Genomic DNA, 19,483 nt, shown 5'->3' on the forward strand with positions numbered 1-19,483 from the left:
TGAAGCGGCTATCGCCCTGGTTTCAACAAATTTAAATACCCTGGTGGGGGGCTTGCCATCTGCGAGCGAGACCGTTCTGAGGTAAAAGAAGTCTCTCCTGTCAGCATGACTCATCGTCACGCTCTCACGCGGGCCGGGCTCTCGCCCTCCGCGGTCCGGTGAGGGCCCCTCCCGGCACCTGGCCACGCCCCGCTACGAACCCTGCGCGCAAGATGGCTCCCCGCTCCAGCCTTGCCTAGCGAGGCGTGAGGCGCGAGATCAGCTGGCCCGACGTTCTTCCTAACTGCAGCTTGTCAGAAGCCGTTAGCGCGGAAGTGTGTCAGCGTTATTTAAACACAGGGGCTGGCGGGGGGAGGAGGGGGGAAGGGGGGAGGAGGGGGGGGGGGGGTGCGTGTCTTTCTCTGGGGAGGCTGCGCCGCTTTACACAGAGGGCTTGACCCTCGCGCGGAGAAACTAATTGCTTATTTTGGGCCGGCGACCGGCGGGGAGCCTTTTTAACCGGCCGGCCCGCCGCTGTTGGACAGGGGGTGAGGCAGGAGGTCCCCTTTGTCAAAATTTTTATTTTTCATTTCTTAATTCGGAGAGGCAGTTGAAAAAGGGAGCTGTTAGGTTAGGCCTCTCTGGCTGAGGAGGCTGGGAACGTCATTGCGACTGGCCCCAGTCCTTCTGGGACGTTTCAGAACTGCACGAAAATCATCATACTCAATGTGTTTGGGTCCTGCTTGTGTTTGCACAGTGCTGCAGGCTGTTGAATCGGGGTGCTTGCAAAGTGCCCATAACCCAGTATGACAGACATCTCCACGTAATCTTTTTCAAAATCTGTGCGGATAGTTTTATTTGTTGGGCTATTCCAGGAGCATTAACCCTCCCGCTCTTATCTCCGCCTTCCCTTTTCTCCAGAATGTGATATTTCCTGGCGCCGGGGATGAAGGGATCTTGGAGTATAAGTCTGTGATCTACTATCAGGTGAAACAGCCGCGCTGGTTTGAGACGGTCAAGGTGAGTCTCGTGTCATTCCTCTGCATTGTCCCATAGCACTGTTGCCTTTGGAAAAAAAAAAGCACAGAATCAGTTATAGTTGTTAATCAGCTGGAGTTATGGGATCTTTGAAAGCAAGCATTTATTAAAATTACTGCTAAGAATCAGCTGTCAGCCATGTATAGGCAGGCTGTGATTTATGAATTAATTAATTTATTTTGTTTGATTGAATATCAAATTGTGTTCCATACAGAAATGGTTAATTGCATAATTCTATGTACAGAGCGTGACTGGTGACTGGTTAACATCTGGACCATGTCGAATTCAGATGGTTGAACACTGTTAGCCATTTATCCAATCAGCTAACAAAGGAAACGTGTCACACATTTTAATCATAAAATGGGAAGTAGAATTATCCAATTTGCTCTCGCTTTACAGCGCTGAGGTGAGTTCATCACGAAGGTCAGACAGGGTGTTATTATCCTTATTTTATTAAGCTGCCTTATCCTAAATTATCCTCCCGTTAATGATTATTCTTTTAAACGAGGCATTCATTTTCAGACAATAAAAGGCTATTGTGATGCTGAGATGGAGGGAGAGCTTGAGAGACAGGGAGTGAGTGTGGGTGAGAGAGAGCCTGATTAGAGACAGGAGACACGCTTTCCGTTCTCAGTCCCGATAACACGTTGTCTCTCCTCCCCCGCCGTCCAGGTCGCCATCCCCATCGAAGACGTCAACCGCAGCCACCTGCGTCTCACGTTCCGCCACAGGTCGTCTCAGGACTGTGAGTAAAATGCCAGCCGCCATTTCCGATCGACAATTACCGTGGGCAAGCGCGTTGCCTTCGAACACATCAGAGTCATTATTTCAGTTATAATTGGAACGGTGCATGACACCTCAGCCATGCTGATCCATCTTGTTTTTGGCAAATGGAAAAGTGTCGGAGCGGTTGCGTTTAAAAAATAAGAGCCCGGCGTCCAATGGGACGGCCCCGTTATATAGCGACGGGAGAGCGGGGCGGTCCCCCCGGCCTGTCGGATCCCGGCTGGGACGGAACGATCCGCCGAGGCCTGGCGAACCCCGCGCTGGCATCGCCCGCTCTCCATCTGGCCGCCGCATGGCGCCGCGGCCTAGCCAGGAGGACCGCAGCGGGCGGCCGGGGACGCCGTATGCAAAAACAATCAATTAGCTCGGAGGAGCCGGCCGGGCGGGCGGGCGACGGCGGTAACGCGGCGCGGCGGTTTGGGAGAGACGCCCCGCCGCCGTGGGTGGAGCCGGGCCAGTCGGGCCTTCGGGAGCGCAGCTGTTCGTCTCCTGGCCGGGTTTTTGGGAATGGCGGCCATCTTGATTTTTAGCAGCTCGGGATAAGTGATTTTTCCTGAAGGGACGCGGAGCCAGGTTAACTCACCTTAGGCATTCCTCTCATTGGGTATGACTGCCCTAAACCTTATGCGGTCTGAAGCCCTCCAAATCGGGGTGACTATCTATTGTGCTTTCCATTACATTACATTGCATTTATTTGGCAGACACCTTTATCCAAAGCGACATACAATGGGTATACGTTTTCCAAAGGTCATTGGAAAACACAGGTCCAATAATGTACAATACTCATTAATACTTTCCGTCCTTCCACTGCTCTCCTACTGCAGTAACGGGCCCCCTCTCTCAGAGCTGCAATCAGACGCACCTTGGAGGGGAAGCCTACTTGTTGACAGGTTTTGGGCACGGTGTTAATCGGAAGGCAAATGGTTAACACGCCTGTCGGAAAGGCTTAAAACCGTTGTCAAGGCCTTGATTGGCAGCCGATCGAAAGGAAAACGCAAAAAACCCGCCGACACTGCGGCCCCCTTGGGATTCAGTTTGACCCGCCCTGCCATACGAGGTTCCCGTAGCCACCTGCAGGCCAAGATCACACCGCTGCAGAGAGGAGATGTTTTATGCGGTAGTTTGTTCGGAAAGAGAACGTATACCAGGGATTTCATTAATTTAACTCGAGCGCTTGTTTTATTCTTCCCCATCTCCTCAGTTTAGTCACATATAAGCTCTCTTTAGGGCAATAAAGACGTGCGATAACAGGGGCTTCCTAATTCCCGCGCATTGTGTTTACATCCCGTTTCGAGCGGAGCAATTAAACCCATTACTTCTTTGGCAATAAGCGGGGCGCGGCAGATAAGGGCCCGGAAACAGTCTCCACCGCGTCGGCCTCCCGCCGTAATTTACACGCGGCCCCACGTGACGCGGCGCCAGTCCGATGGCGGGCCCCCGCGCGTTGCGTCTGGCTCGTCCCTACGCGTTTTTAACAGTCACGGGCAGCGTTAAGGGCTCATGACCGAGGGGAGAATCGAGACTGGAGTTTTGACCTTTGACCTTTGACCTGAGCTTTGATTTATTTTCCATTTAAGGCCGGTATTCCTGAGGGCAGGGCATGGGGGCGGGGTTAGGCGATGTACAGTAAATGCAAAGCGAATGGTAAATGACAAGCCTCTTCCGGAGTGCGCGGTGTGACTTTGACGAACCCGTCAGTCATCGCCAGCTGCAGTCGGCTCTAGCCGGTGGCTCTATTCGGCGGCGGTTTCCGTAATGATAATGAAAGACGTGCGCGAACCGCGCCGGTGCTCGTCTCTCGCGGGCAGAGCCATTATTCACGACTCTTTGGTCCGCTGACCGGCGCGGGGATTTATGCAAGTTAAACGCGCGGCGTACCCAGATGAATCACATCTCGCCACGCATAAATTTGAGCCCGTTGATGCGCAGGTGTGATGTATGCGCCTGCAACCCGGGTCTGCGGTCTGCGAGACGGGGGCCGTTACTCACCGCCTGCTTTGTGCCGCTCCCCGTGAGCGCTGTCCTGTAGATGAGGGGCGGACACGTGTGTGTGTGTGTGCGCGCGCGTGTATGTGTGTGCGCAGACTTGCTGTGTGTGGCCATATTTACCTGTCACGCTTGCCTTTTCCTACCATGCTACAGGCAGTGCTGATGAACTGCAATTCCAAAACAAAACTGTCAAGCTAATTGTTAATATAAATAATTACATAAATATAAAGTGAAAATGAATGTTTATCTGGTTTAGATTCTGACTAATTGTACTGATTTAGATTTAGTGCATTGGTACAGAGGGCCTCTTTGGTGAGTGTGTCATCTGACACAACATTGAGGTTTTATTTTGCGATTCACTGGTTTGAGCTGGTATATACAGACCTTCCAGTACAGGAGCCGAGAGGAAATGGGTCTCGTAAGGACGCGGAGTGTCCCATCGCTCGTGCTTCATTACGGGGCTCGATAGCAGGGATGGATGTCCGCTGAGCAAGGCACGCAGTTCAGACCAATGACAGCCACTTAAATAAAAGAAACTAAACGAGTGACACCAGCGAGAGCGATGCAATACGCGCCCACGCGCTGTCGATACCGCGCTTCCTGTCGGATAACCTTGGCCTTCGCTGTTGCCGTGGAACTCCCAGCCCCGTTCTTTCAGGCCGTTTGCTCTCATTGAATTTGGTTGCGCCGCAGACCCTCGTGCTAGCGGGACAGGCGCGGTACGGAAGTCCGGCTTAATTGCCGGACGCCGCCGCCTCTCCCGGCTCCCGGGGTCGCCGGACCTAGCCGGCGGCGCGCCGAGCGGCGATGCTAACGGTCGGCGAAGGGCTGCGCAGCGGATTCTGACTGCGTCCGTCTCTTTGTCATCCCCTTCCCCCCCACCGACCCCGCCCCCCGTTCCTTCCGCAGCCAAAGACAAATCGGAGAAGATATTCGCCCTGTCGTTCGTGAAGCTGATGAGGTACGACGGAACGACGCTGAGGGACGGGGAGCACGATCTGATCGTTTACAAGGTAATATCCACAGCTCCGGCTCCGCTCAGCCGCTCCTGCACTGCAGCACTGTGGACATGAGAGAAATAAGAATCAGCCCCACACCTCAGCTTCCCTGTTCCCTCCTCCCAGCTCCCAGCTCCCAGCTCCCAGCTCCCAGCTCCCTGCTCCCAGCTCCCAGCTCCCAGCTCCCAGCTCCCAGCTCCCAGCTCCCAGCTCCCAGCTGCTCCCTGCTCCCACCTCCCAGCTCCCTGCTCCCTGCTCCCTGCTCCCTGCTCCCACCTCCCAGCTCCCTGCCCCCAGCTCCCAGCTCCCAGCTCCCAGCTCCCTGCTCCCTGCTCCCTGCTCCCTGCTCCCACCTCCCAGCTCCCTGCTCCCACCTCCCTCCTCCCAGCTCCCAGCTCCTGTCCTGCACTCACTCAGTCAGTCCATTGTATCCGACTTGCTTGTTTAAAACTGCGCACACCTGCTCATTACCCCATCCTACACACTTGAAACTTGTCATTCTTTAATCATTTTATCGAGTTGTTTTAATCGATGAGATAGGGGACGTCAGTATTTTCCACCGTAGTGGAATATGGATATTTAGTGAATATGTACTATAAATTTTTAAGTATGTCTCTGAACAGTTCCTAAAACGTACTGCGTGGGCTTTTCTTAATATCGATCAGGTGGACTCTGTCAGTTCTGCTGCTGTCTTCATCTCTTTAATCTCTTTCGTTTATTTATTCTTTTGAACATTTGCAGGCAGAAGCTAAGAAGCTGGAAGACTCCTCCCACTACCTGAACCTCCCGGCCACCAAGCTGGAGCTGGAGGAAAAGGGCTACTCCGTCACGGGCAAGAGCATGCAGAACCTGGCCAGCTGCACCATCACCAAGGACTCCTTCCAGATCTCCACCCTGGTGTGCTCCACCAAGCTCACCCAGAACGGTACGCCTTGGCAAGCTCGCCGCGGCTCCCCTCGGCCCTGCCTCGCTGCGGGGGCGGGGGCGGGGGAGGGGGAGGGGGTGGGGATTAATTTATGATTGTCAGCTCCGCACGCCGGCCTTCTTCTCCCCCCTTTGCGAACGCCGCGTTTGTTAAGCCGAGGAAATCCCATTTTGCCGCCCGAAGGCTTTCAGGCTTTTCAGGCTTTTGACCTCTCCGCCGCCCCCTGTTGTTCAGACGCTCTTAGAGCGCGGGGATCCCGTAGCCGCGCTGACCTCGCTTGTTCCCGGGGTCACAGAGCTCACGGGGCGCTCGTGTCTGAAAGCTGCGTCCCGGGGGGACCTAGCCCCGCCTCCACAAAAGCGTGGCCCGACCTTTGACCCCGATCCGACGATAGCGCGAAGCGCGACCGCGCGAGTTACGCGGCCTGCCCCGGCGTTTGTTTTCGCCTCGACTCGGGCGTCCTGTCGCTCGAACCTCCTCCTCTCCCTTTACTCTGCTTTCAGCGCTCGTGTGAACCGCGATCGCGGAACCAGAAGATTCGTCTCGTTGAAAACGAATGCGTATGACAGGATCTATCTGTCTCTCTCTCTGTCTCTCTCTCTCTCTCTCGTCCCGTGTTTGATTATCTGAGTTCTGCCGACGCCGCGGCCCCTGCGAGGGCTGCGGGAGGAACAGGGAAGTGACAGCGCGGAGGACGAACATCCGAAGGGGGAACGTCGCCGAGGAAAAGCGCTCTCGCTGAACCTCGACGTCAGCTAAATTAAGAAGTTAATTGTATCGCTGACCCGAGGCTATCCCCCGCTCGAAGAAAGAGGGAAAAAAAGAAGAAAGAAAGAAACTGCACCCAGAAGAAATATTTAATTTCTTGATTTGTGGTCATGCACAAAAGATGATTTTTAATGGTTGAGTAGAGGAGCGCAAATTGTCTGTGCGAAGGAAGGGGGAGGGAATCAATATCCCTGTGCGGAGAGAGTGCATTGCAGTCCGGTCACACGCAGTATGCAGTGTGCTCTACCCCCCTCTCTCTCGTTATTCAGAGAGAACTGCTGCAGTGACTGAGTCAACCCTTGCTTTACAGGGTGAAGACTTATATTCACACACTGCTCTTAGTCACCGTGCTGTTCTCCCACAAGGCATCTGGCTGATTTGAAATGATCAGCATTAAGTTTGTTTATTCGGAAGTGTGAAGTGTACAGATTGATATTAGCCAATAGGAACCTGCTCCCTCCCTGGCCCCTGTTCAGCTGCTCAGACTGATAATGACTGTGGCGACCCGACTTTTCTTTAGGTCTTGAGTGCTGTAAAATAAAATAAAAATAAAGCAGTTATTAGGAGCGACAGGAAGTACAGATTGCTGTGCATACACAAGACCTTGCAGACAGTTGATTTTATTTTCACCTTTGGAACGGCATTAGATTGTAGCCAGTGTTTACCTCACTGAGTGCAGTAATGGTGAGATATAGCCTAAGTGTTTTTTAGGATGTCTGCTTAATTAATGGTTAAGAACACGGTGAATCAGAATACTCCAGCTTCAGGTCTGATTTATCCATTCTAACCCCAATAATGTTTGCACATGTATCAAGGCTGTTGATGATCTGAGTATGATCTCTGTAATATGCATTATCTATTGTTGCTAGTATGCTACAATGCTGAGCATTGGTAAATTACTCAGGTAATGAGGTCACATAGGACTGCCAGGCTAGCTTTGCCGTAGGACCTCCCTATTTATGGGACATAAACTAATGTGCATGCCAATAGATGTGTTCTGTGAGGTTTGTTTTAATTCAAAGTGTATCGCTTCTGTAAATGTGTTTCCTGCACAACTCTGTAGAACAGGGCTGCCCAACCCTGTTCCTGGAGATCTAGCATCCTGTAGGTTTTCACTCCAGCCATAACATTGAGCACCTCATTCAAAAGCTAGAGATCCCTTTGAGATGCTAATTGGTAGAATCAGGTGTGCCAAATTAGGGTTTAAATGGGAACCTGCAGGACGGTAGATCTCCTGGGATGGGGTTGGGCAATCCTGCGGATGTGTTAATCTTCACGTCAGTCAGCCGGTTGCATTGGGGGTCTCGTTCATAGCTTAAGACGAATGCCTGTCTGTTAAATGCTGCAAATCTCTGCACACGATCAACTTTTTAAAATGAAAATATCGGTGAACCAAGAGTCTTTGCAGTGGACGGCAGCCTGTGACTGGTTAGGGAGAGCGATCCTTGCGTTGCGCGCGGAACGGCGGGAGATTGATCCGCGGCCTCCCTCCGCCTCCCGGCCCCGGGTAAGATTGATGCGGGCGAGCGACGGGTACTCGTGTTTTTTCGGGGGGCGCGTGGCGCGGGCCCCGTGGCGGGCGCTGATATTTACACTGTGCACTCCGGTGGTAATTTGCGAGCTGACAGTCGGCTGTCAGAGACTCTCGGGCCCGACTTTTCGCTACGCGCAACTTTTGATTAAACAGAAGGGGAGACTCGTGTCCGCCGCCGAATCCGCCGGAAAGATTTGATTTCTTTTAATAAAGACTGGCGGCGCACATCTGTCTCTGACAGCGGGCTACTCCCCGGCTTTTTATTAAACTACAGAGGCGGCCTCTTAAAGTAATGCTGTTTTCTCCTCGCTCTTAATCACGCCCCTTGTTTGTGTCCCGTATTCGCTTGGCTGAATGTCCTTCTGCGTCTAATCGAATCTCCTTTCAGACCTCCGCATTCAAAGCGTCACTTTGGCGAGTCCGTCTTAATTAATGGACGCGTTGAGCTGACATTTTCGAACGTTGTTTACACATAGTTTCTCAATTAGAATCACCAGGTGCCCTGTATGTGCCTGAGTGCGTGTGTATGTGTATCTGTCTATCTGTGTGTGAGTCGGTCTGTGTCTGTGTGTGTTTCTGTGTCTCCGTGCATGTGTGTGTGCGTCTGTCTGCATTTGTCTGTTTCTGTGTGCGTGTTTCTGTTTCTTTGTGTCTGTGTGCGTGCGTGCCCTTGTTATTCTGCAAAAATTAACATTCGGTCTATTTCTGTAGCATTGTATAAATATGCTGGCTTAACATCGCTCTGGTATTTAGCCTGTCAGTCTCTTTTATTAAGTGACCTGATTGAGGAAGGGAGGAATCTGTAATGTGAAATATTAACTCTGCGCTATATTGAAATGGAAGGCGGATGCGGCCGGCTTTGTTTAATCATCTCCCGAGACCGCAATTTCACTGACGGGGAGCGGACCCACCTACAGCCGCCGTGATTGAAATGTAGAATCGAAACGAGCCGATCCGCTGTTCCACCCCCTCCGTCCATTTTGGGCCCGGTTTCCTCTGGGACAAAGGAGTGCGCTGAATATTTATATTCTTTTAAAGAAGGATAGCCCGTCTCGATGCCCGCCGCTCATTGTCTTCTGCGGAAACTCGTCTTCTCCGATATCCAGCTCGCGTCACTCTCATTTAACTGAGTGCCGCAGGGGGATTGGGTCTTTCAGGAAAACCAAAGCCAAGAACGTGGCGGTTTACGCTTCGTTGAACTTAATGTTATGCGCGGGAGGGGGGGGGGGGGGGGTGGACCCAGCATTCTGATGTTAGAAACTCTCTGAAGTGAAGTGAAAACTGGCAGAATGGATTGTGGCCCAAGTCGGTCGAACATTGATGTGAAAGTTAATTTGGTTTCACGAGGCTCTTTTTTTAGGTCTCATGCAGTGAGTGTGATGACTGTCAGGGTCAGTAGTCTCTGGTCTTATAACTGCTCCGAGATCCCTTATTACGTCATTGCCCCAGCGTTGGGAAACATTATCTGGATAGGAAGGGGAAACGATGACGCAGGGCTTTTATTCCTGTTGGGAGGGAAGGAGAGAAAAAGAGAAAATTCACCGGAAAATGAGGGAGAGAAAGACAGAGTGAAGGATGGAGAGGTTTGGGGAGGGCTGGAGGGGCATATGAGGGCAGAGGGAGAGAGGGTAAGCCACCGAGTAAGATGGTGAGATGAGGGAGTGAGTGAGTGAGCGAATGAATGAGAGTGCATGGTTGAAGGAGAGGAAGAGTGTTAGTGAGTGAATGAGAGCACATGGCTGAGGGAGAGGAAGCGAGTGAGTAAACAAGTGAATGAGTGTGCATGGTGGAGGGAGAAGGAGGGAGTGAGTGAGTGAAGTAGAGGGAGAGAGTGAGTGAACGAGTGAATTAGAGTGTACAGTGGAGGGAGAGTAAGCGAGTGACAGAGTGCATGGTAGAGGAAGAGAGTAAGAAAGTAAATGAGTGCACGGTAGAGGAAGAGTGAGTGAGTAAGCGAATGAGAGTGCTAGATAAAGAAAGAGGGAGAGAGGAGCAGCAACAGATTGTCCAGTCATGCGGTTTGGATCCGTCTGGAACCTCTCCCTTTAGTGCTCGCCGAAACAGGAGGCTGGTCTCTGTTTGAATGTCCCTGTGGGGTGGAGCTCCTCCTTTGTTTCGCCCGCCGTGGAGACACCTTCTCGTCCCATGGCTGCTGTCTGTCAATTTATTATTTATCTGCCTTTGATTTCATTTGTCTTGCCAAGGCTGAGCAAAAGGTTTGAGAATCTGTAGCTGTGTGTGCAGAAGCCAGGCCGTTTAGACAAGGCCTGATGAACTTTGATAGAGTGTCAGAGCTGCAGAAGATGGGCATCCATCATAGTGACTGGACGCTTTATTATCTCTGTGAGAAAACGAGGACTGAAGTGCGTGTGTGCGTGTATGTGTGTATTTGTGTGTGTGTGCAAGGGTGTGTCTGTGTGTGTGTGTGCTTGGGCCCGGGGTGGGGTGGGGGAGGGGGGGTGAAGCACCACTTTCCGCAGCCCCTCCCCTGTCCTGTTGTGATTTACTGGACGTTGTTTACTGAGGAAAACCAAACAGAGCGTCCCACTCGAAATGTGTTTGCTTTCTACCAGATTAAAATGTTGTAGGACGGAGGCCGCAATCCATTTTGTCTTTGAGGCGACGGTGGGGAGAACGCTCCGAAACGGCCTCGTGGTTTGAATAAATCAGGCCCCCCTCTCCCCCCCCCCTCCCCAGGGAGCGCCATTAGAACACATCCAGGGAACTTCTGTTCTTTCCCAATATAAACGTGATTGATGCACTCGAGTCTGTAATCTGAAGTGGCTTCATAAATTATGGGAATCATTTTTTTCCCTCTTTTTTGTGAAGGGCAGCCATGCTAACTTAAAGTAATTTAAGATTGTATATCATGGGCCGCGGTGCAAATGTGAGAAGTTATAAATCACCTGATGAGTGTGCAGAAGCTGGACCGGTAACCAACCCCCGACCTGCAGTAAAACTGATTTTGACATCTGTGGTACACTGTCACTTTCCTATAAATCTCTGTTAAGTCAGAGATCATCTGTCTGCCCCCCCAAACAAACACATACATACATACACACGCATGGCCGCACACGCACATGCACACACACACATATGCATAGGTGTAAGTGCACAAGGGCACAAGAGGAGAAGTGGCGATATATTAACTGTGTAGCCAGCCATCCTGTTTGGTCCAGCTCTGTCCAGTCTTATCCTGTCCAGTCAGGGTCTGTGCGTTCTGGTAGCGGGCCCATTGCAGATAAAGTGCATCGTTTCACTTACATCCATTTCCTTTTGGCTTTCCCCTGTGTTGCGGGGTTCAGAACGGCCGTGGGGTTGTCTGGTCCGTTCTGGGCTGTAGGCCTCACTCGTTCCTGTCTGTTACTGCTGCTTAGTCTCAACCCGTCCCAGTCTGGCTGTGGAACCATGGCAGATAAACTGCAAACTGAGGTAACTCTAATCTCTTTCTCCCCCTTCGTGCCCGGTTCCGGTCCTGTCCGGTTGCTGTCCTGCGCGGTTACGGTCGCGGTCGCGCAGTGGACCTGCTCGGACTGCTGAAGTGGCGCTCCAACACCAGCCTGCTGCAGCAGAACCTCAGGCAGCTGATGAAGGTTGAAGGCGGAGAGGTGGTGAAGGTGAGTCCGCTAACCAAAAAACAAAACCTCCCCCGGCTTCACTGTCTCTGTTCCCTGGTGCTAACTGAACTACCTCACATATATGTATGCATTTATTTCTGTTATCAAAAATGAGAAACGGAACTGTAGTTACCATAAATTTTCCTGCAATGGGAATGTGAATTCAGCAGTCTACGGGGTGAATGTGTGAAAGAATTGCATTAAGACGGTATATGAAATACAATCTTTTGATCTTTTACTGGCGTGGAGAAGAGAGTAGAGAAGTCCGGAATGTAGCGAGGCGGGTGACACGCACGGGCGTCCACTGGAGCTGTGGCTTTTAGAAATAGCCTTAAATCAGACGTGAGTCTTTGTCACCTCCCTTATTGCTGCTGGGGAAAAAGCTGTGTTCCAATTTGTACCTCTTAATAGCGATAGCCCTGAGTGTCATTGTATCTCTCATTTCTCATTCGGAGCGCCCCCGCGCCTGATTGCAAAAAAAGACACCGCCTGACCCGTCTGTGTATTCAGCGCTCGCCACGGGTCAGCGCTAATGCTACGGCTGTTTAGCCTCCCCTTAATGTCCTCGCGTTAGCGCTGCTAAATTACCTGTATTGAAATGCATCGCCGTGCCGTTTGTTTTAGTCCGTTTTCCCTTTCCGAAAAGAGCATTTAATTATGCGGGAGGTAATGCGCCTTTTTTTTTTTTTTATTCCTCTGATCTTTTTAAATTGCCAAAGAGTTTAATCTCGCTTGTGTTTTAAACGGTTATTTTGGCTTTTGCTGTTCCGGAGCCGTGATTTAGGAACACGCTCTCTCCCTCTCCCTCTCTCCCTCACTCCCTCTTTCGCCGCCGACTCTCATTTCATTGCATTTGAGCGGCAACACACGGAAAGCATTGATCTGCATAAACTCCTTATTTCATCCCTTACGCGATTATGGAACACTTGTCAGCCTTCGGGCCGTGTCATTTGTAAGGCTTGCGCGACTGTTATGCTAAATGACAAAACGACAATTTCTACCTTTCTTCATTATTCTAATGCCAGTCCCCTCCGGCGATACTCTGATTGAAGACTGATTTATTCCCGTGTTCCGGAAACCTCGTTTGAATGTGATGGATCTCGTCTTCCCGCGATGAAAGTTCGTTCGGGATACCTCGCCTGAACCTCTCCCGTCACGCGCGTCTGCGCAACGCGCCTTGCATACACTGCGCTCTGACCTCCAGAATCTGCTCAACTCTTAACTGTACCAGAAAAGTGCTTTTCTCAGAAGCAGGAGGGCCCGTCTTCAGCGTGACAACACGAGTTTTATCATGTCTGTGTTCAAACCTAAAGGGCCTTTTTCACTTTTCGTGTCCCTTTCCTTCTGATCAGACTAGCTAAGTGTGAAGTTGTTCACCTCAAGGGCAGGCTGTCGGGAGCGTGCTCCGTCACTCATGTGACCTAAAAGCCCTTAGAACACGGGTGTAGCCAGCCGACCAATCCTGGTGATCACAGAGCCGACTGACACGAACGCTCTATGCGTTCGTTGAAGGCCGCAACCATCTGTGAGCCTCACGATTCGGGCAGCGAATTAGGGTTTGTTTTAAATGATTCTAGTTTTATTGTGCGGTATTCACAGGGTGCGGGCAGTTTCTTTCGACGCTGTTGTTCTTGCGCCGGTTCCCCCGGTCCACGGTCGCCGTTCTTCGGGGTCTCGCCCGCCAGTCAGCCCCCCGGCCGGCCCGCTGGAGCGTTGCGCGATTTTCCTTTTCTGTCGAGGTAGCAGGAGAGCCGGTGTCCCAGCGCGTTCGTGACGGACAGCTCAGAGCTTCGCTAGCGTCTCCGGCTAGCGGCTCGAGCCGCGAGGCGTCTGCTCTCAGCGGCTCCCGTCCTCCGGTGCGCCGGCGGTGACGGTAACTCTGCCGGCGGCGACCGCCTGCTCAGAACTCAGAAGGCTAATCGCGAGTGGCAGCGAGCATGATCACCGCTCAGACCCGCCGCTCGGTTAGCGCTCGGTTACCGCTCGGCACGGCCCGGTCATGAAGTCGGCATCTGTAAACACGCGGCCCTTCCTCCCGGTCGAACGCCAGGGAAACGGGTCCTCTGGTGAGGTGCTGTTGTTGTCAGAGTTGAGGCTATTTTAACCCACTTGGCATGAAAAATTCATGTTTAAATATTTTTTTCTCTGAGTTGAGCTTTTCTGATTTAGGGAGTACATTCTGCTTTTAAGAAATAATGTAACTTTTTTTATACCAGTCGACATTGAGGCATTGGTTACTATTGCCCACTAATTCTGGATAGAGAATTATCCAGCTTCGTTGTTGTTCCTTATCTTGTCATAAGACACTTATACAGAGTAAAATACCTGTACTTGGGGTGTACCAGCGCAACCTACTCCTAGCCAATGACTAGTGTTGTACTGATCGCAAATATAAAATGTGTAAATTCATATGTAAACCTTATATGTATGGTTCACTTTTCAAATGATGCTAGCTTCAAGGTGCTGCTGTTTAGCTAACCCTCTCCCCCAAAACAAGTAGTATAGCAATCTGTAATCTAAAATGATAACGTTCTGGATAATACAACACAATGTTATGGGATGTGTGGCAAGAGGACAGCACCAGAATTGCAGCCAGTTGTTAGATGTGCCCACATCTAACATCTTTGAATGGCCTGACATTTCACAGTTCTTTCACATGCAGTCTGCACACATGAGAATTGATTATATATGTTGTGCAGTATTAATAGTTATGCAGGCCGTGAGAAATGAAAGCTCGTCCAGTCTAAAGAATCATCTTTCCAGTCTTGGTCCTGTTTTTATTCCTGTCCCAGTCATTTTCACATATATCAGTAACCTCCTACAGCACAAACTCGTTCATCTCACATTTGGCACGCTCATCAGACATGAATGGTAGATGTAAGCGAACTGCTGGTCATGGCTGTTGGGTCCTGGCCAAACTGAGCTATGCCCATGCAGAATGCTGCCTTCTCCTGCAGTATATGCATATATTAATTTTTGCAAAAGATTTTCTCATATCAACAGTATGCGTCTACTGTTGGCCGCAGTTCAGAAATTTGCCAAAGAATCAGCTTGTTTCAGCAAAGATTCAAGCTAAATCTTGTTTGTTACCTTGCCTGCAGCATTCGGTTTAGAAATGCACTCAGAGAGGTTGATTGTTATGATTCCTTTTTTAACGACTAGAGTATATTAGAATCGAGTCAACCAGCATTCCGCAGTGAAAAATAGGTATAATTTCTTATTCAGGTATTGGCAGATGACAGAAAACAGGAAATAGCCGGCAATGTTGCATAAGCAACATGCTGTCACAAGCAGTTTACATTGAGAATGAGGGATTGGGTTCCCTAGAATGTGGGCAGTGTGAAACGTGTGTCCTGCCCTGTTTCACTCTCTCCCTTGCATTTTTAACACGCTGATTTCCTGTCTTTCTAGTTTCTGCAAGATACCCTGGATGCGCTCTTTAACATCATGATGGAGAACTCAGATAGTGACACGTTCGACACCCTTGTGTTTGATGCACTGGTAAGAGGTTTTTTTTGTACAGGCTTCATTAATCCCTTTGATCCCCTTGTGTGTACACATTTGAAGTGTACACCCCTCAATAAGAAATTGTTTTTTTGGGAGGTGAGTGGTTGTTGTATTTAAAAATATGCATACACACACATATTTGCCATGTTACATCGCTGCATACATAATTTGCGGTTGTGTTTAGACGCATTAAATGCATGTGAACAAATATAATTGTCACTGGTAATGAGGAGAGTTGAAATGATTGAATGACTTGTGGCAGGCTGTTGCACAAACATATTACCTGGATCTAGTTGGCTGGTCATAGCAAAGCACCTGATAATCTGTTCCCCCTCCTAACTTGTGTAAGAGGTTTGAAAACAACTAAAACAAAGTGAAATGGGGTTTTGCAACTAGATGCTCAGTGATGTATATGAAGCCAGTATATATATTATTTTACAATATGCAGATGTATGGAGTTACACAGGGGAATTCCCAAAATGTGGCAAAAGCAAAAGGTGTGTGTTTGTGTTTGTGTGCGTGTGCGAGAGAGAGAGATTGTTTTTTAACCCCCCTTTATTGAGACATTCTTCAGGAACAGAATTTACAAAATTTCTAAGAAAAACAAACCAAAAACAAACCCAAATAACCCCTGTTCCCCAACAGACCCAATCACCAATGTGAGAACCAAGGTCCCATCACTGGGGTTCACTGAGCACAAAACAGGCTAAATTGTCTACCAGCCTCGAGTAAGCATGTGCAATCCTGAGGCAAACAGCCAGCATCCAGGGAGAAAGAGAGGGAGAGGGAGAGAGAGAGGGAGGGGGGAGAGGGAGAGAGACAGAGAAAATAATGTTTGCAGAGTGTGCGTGCTGCTGGTCTCCCATTTTGGCCATTTCCTGCTCTGTTCCTTCCCCCCACTGTGCTGTATCCATGGAGCACGGACATCTTTTATGTGTGAGAGAGAGAGCACGCTATGCTTTTGAGTGTTAGCAATAGCGTGTGAATACATTTGTGTGTGTGTATGGATGTTTGGGAGTGAATTATGCTTGACTGTCCTTTCCTGTAAACTGAAAAAAAGTTGTTTCTGGATAAATACTGTGTCATGATTATTGTCAGGAAAAGCTGAGGCTGAGAGTGTTTGCTGCCCTTGCAAACTTCTTCCTCCTATTCACCTTCCTGTTTATGCTAAGAATACTTGACTGCAATAAAAAAACAAGCTGGAATTAGGTTTCCTCTGTCTTCTCCTCATTTTTTAGCAGTGTGTATGCCTTTCTAGATTTTTGGTCTCCTTTTGACTAATTATGATTACATTTCAGACAAGTGTGAAGAACTCATTTCTCCTTGCAACTTATGACAAGCAGTTCAACTGGAGGGTCTTTGCTGAAACATTTTGCCAGTGTAACCATAGTTGTATTAATTAGTTGTATTAAAACTTCAATACATTTGCGTGTGTAATTTTCCAAATGGGTTAATGCAAGTCCTCAGAAGAAAAACACGTGGATAAGCCAGTGCCACAGAGATCCTATGTTAATAATTTTACACATAAAATTGACGTACTGAAGAAACTTTAAGCTGTACAGGGTGTCTGTATACAAGGATCTTGTAGAATTCTAAATTCTGTCCGCGTCACAAGCAAATATAATTTTCTCTAGCAGCGCGGTAGTGCCATTATCTGTGTGGTCCAGGTTGCTATTCACTCACATTTGCGGTTTTATTTCTGCTGGTCCTTTGCATTTCCTATAAACATAGCCCCTATATCAGCCTTCTCACTGTCTCTGCCTGCATTGCAATTATGTTGTGGATGTCATATCTCCTAGTCTCGCCATTAAAACATTAATCATTTTCAGGGTTCTCTGTTCTTCGCAGCGACAGTTTGGGATTCGGTAAACACGCCTCCTCTCCTTTGACAGGTGTTCATAATTGGACTCATCGCCGACAGGAAGTTTCAGCACTTCAATCCCGTCCTTGAAACCTACATTCGGAAGCATTTCAGCGCCACCTTGGCTTACTTGTAAGTGCTATTGTTGGATCCGGAGAAAACGTTGAGGGGAACGGTAGTCTCATTTGCATGTCTCGCAGTGAAAATCTAATTTGTGTGCTTGTGTGTGTGTGTCTGGGTGTGCGTGTGCGTGCGTGTGTGTGTGTGTGCGTGTGTCTGTGTGTGCGTGTGTGTGTGCGTGCGTGTGTGCGTGCATCCATATTTACAGTATATGAGAGAGAGAGAGAGAGAGAGAGTGCGAAATGTCCTAACTTGACATTGTGTAGTAGAAACCAGTTTTGTTTTCAGTCTCATCTTTAAGAACTCCTACTATTAATCTAGTATCTTGTTATAAAGAGCATTGTGTAGCTGGTAAATATTGCAGTTATTGCCTGAGTGGTAAATAGGACAAAAAACCTCAAAATAGACCTTAATATGTGCTGTGTGTATAATATCCTTTACGCTTATTGGAGGGAAAACAATGTAGGCAACAACTCGTCTCATCATGTCCGTGATAGTTTACCTACTGTTGCTAAATCTGCAGTCTTAATAATCTTCAACTGTATCCTTTGAGGGGTCTTGGGCAATATTGCTTTGTGCGTTTGCCTACCTTTGTTTTTCTTATTTTGCACAATTGCACATTTATTTAATTAATCTGAAAGCATTATTGGAGAAAGTTCTATTCTAGCTGTGCAATATGCAAATTTAAACCTAGCAGATGGAGTCATTGGAAGTGTGGCTTTTAAATCTGACTTGAGAATGAAAGGTTTGGAAGGAGGTACCTGAGAAGGTACCCCCCCCCCCTTTGCTTGAAAGGAAAGTGGGCCCTTGTGGCCCTAGTGAAGCTGGTGAAAATAGGCTTGCACACAGCATGCATCACAAACTGTGCCCGTGTGACCTTGGCCAGAAAGCAATCAGAACCCATCTACTCATTAACTTTGGACTGCAGAGCCGAAGTAGCTACTGCTGAAGGGAAGAGTGAAGAGGTGGGCGATACACATTAGCACAAAGCAAGGAGAGATCATGGGGGGTTTCTCACCAGGGAAACCACATTCTTTGATCTTTCTCCTAGGCTGACTAATAGCATTCAGTTTCTGATTGGAAAGCTGAAATTGTGGGTTCCGGCTAAGTTGTGTCCAGTCATGCAAAGACAGAGCACTATGGAGAACATGTGTAGTTTAAACACCGTGCAATCTTGGTTTCACCTTAGAATCTCCAAGGCCAAGTCCAAGAGTTTTAATGAACAAGTAAGGTTGAATTTACAGGTGAGACGAAAGGCCTATCCACTAGTCCTGTCCCAGCCATGTTTTCCTGGAACTTGGCTTCTCCTGGAAGAGAAGTTGGACTCAAATTCAAATTCTGCTTTGTACTGGCAGCAAAAAGAATACCCTTTCCTGTTATTTCGTCTGATTCTTACTATGTTATACAGCAGCAGAAAGGGTCCAGCACCTCTGGGCTCCTTGAGTGTTTTGTAATGTTTTATTCCCTTTGTGGTTTGTTGATTATTATGTCTGAGTCTGAATATTCAGAGAATGAATGATAGCACACAAGGACTAACTATCACGTACTGACCTGTGTTCATTAAGCCTTGTAATTGACCCGCTTACGTGGTGAGGACTTTGAATGGATCATAATCCAAAATCCAGAAGATCTCTGGCACGACATTCTATTACTAATTTTAATCATTTTTGGTGTTGCCCCCTAGTGGTCGTGGGGGTCCTAAGCAGCCACTATGTCAGTTGTAGGCTGGAGGACAGCTCCACTTATGCTGCATTATGGAAATTGAGTTTTTTTTTTTTCTCTCTCTCTCTCTCTCTCTCTCTCTCCAGGAAGCTGACTAAAGTGCTGAAGAACTATGTGGACAATTCAGAGAAGCTGACTGATTCGCTCTTGAAAGCCATGAAGTCTCTGGAGTACATCTTTAAGTTCATAGTCCGGTCCAGGGTGCTGTTCAACCAGTGAGTGCTGTGGCTTTGTACATTAATCACCTCCGTCAGTCTGATGTTTACCACCACGTCCACATTCTGGGGGGTGGGGGATGCGCTTGATTTGCTCAGTGAACTTGGGACTTGAGCAGCGACATTAGATGTTACTGCCTTTCATCCATTTTCTTTTTCTTGTCTTGTAACAAGGTGATTATCGTTTGACGTCCATTTTTATGCATTTCATATGTGTCACTAAAATGGATGTGTGGGTTGTGTGGTGCAGTGCTCTTTTGACACGATGTGTCGTGCCTTTTCTTTACAGTCTATCCGGGGAGTCAGGGCTAATTAACTTTGGGCTATTTCTGTAATCACTCATTACCTGAGTGGTCATTTCAATCACAAACGAATATGCAACTTTATGACTTAACAGAGAATAATGGCAACCCAGAGAGGCAGG

At 48.9% G+C, this 19,483-nt stretch overlaps 1 protein-coding gene across 4 annotated transcripts in view; it reads left to right on the plus strand.

Moving 5' to 3' along the window:
- Nucleotides 1-19,483, plus strand: part of dock1 (dedicator of cytokinesis 1) — a 236,223-nt gene that overhangs the window by 39,168 nt on the left and 177,572 nt on the right. For all 4 annotated transcript variants that reach the window (XM_064320731.1, XM_064320732.1, XM_064320733.1 and 1 more), the window contains exons 15-22: nt 901-999; nt 1,690-1,762; nt 4,702-4,805; nt 5,532-5,715; nt 11,537-11,634; nt 15,046-15,135; nt 17,034-17,134; nt 18,931-19,059. In XM_064320731.1, the coding sequence (XP_064176801.1) occupies nt 901-999; nt 1,690-1,762; nt 4,702-4,805; nt 5,532-5,715; nt 11,537-11,634; nt 15,046-15,135; nt 17,034-17,134; nt 18,931-19,059 (878 nt within the window). The remainder of the gene's footprint in view (nt 1-900; nt 1,000-1,689; nt 1,763-4,701; nt 4,806-5,531; nt 5,716-11,536; nt 11,635-15,045; nt 15,136-17,033; nt 17,135-18,930; nt 19,060-19,483) is intronic.

This window comes from Anguilla rostrata, chromosome 2 (assembly GCF_018555375.3).
Source record: "Anguilla rostrata isolate EN2019 chromosome 2, ASM1855537v3, whole genome shotgun sequence".
NCBI lineage: Eukaryota > Metazoa > Chordata > Actinopteri > Anguilliformes > Anguillidae > Anguilla > Anguilla rostrata.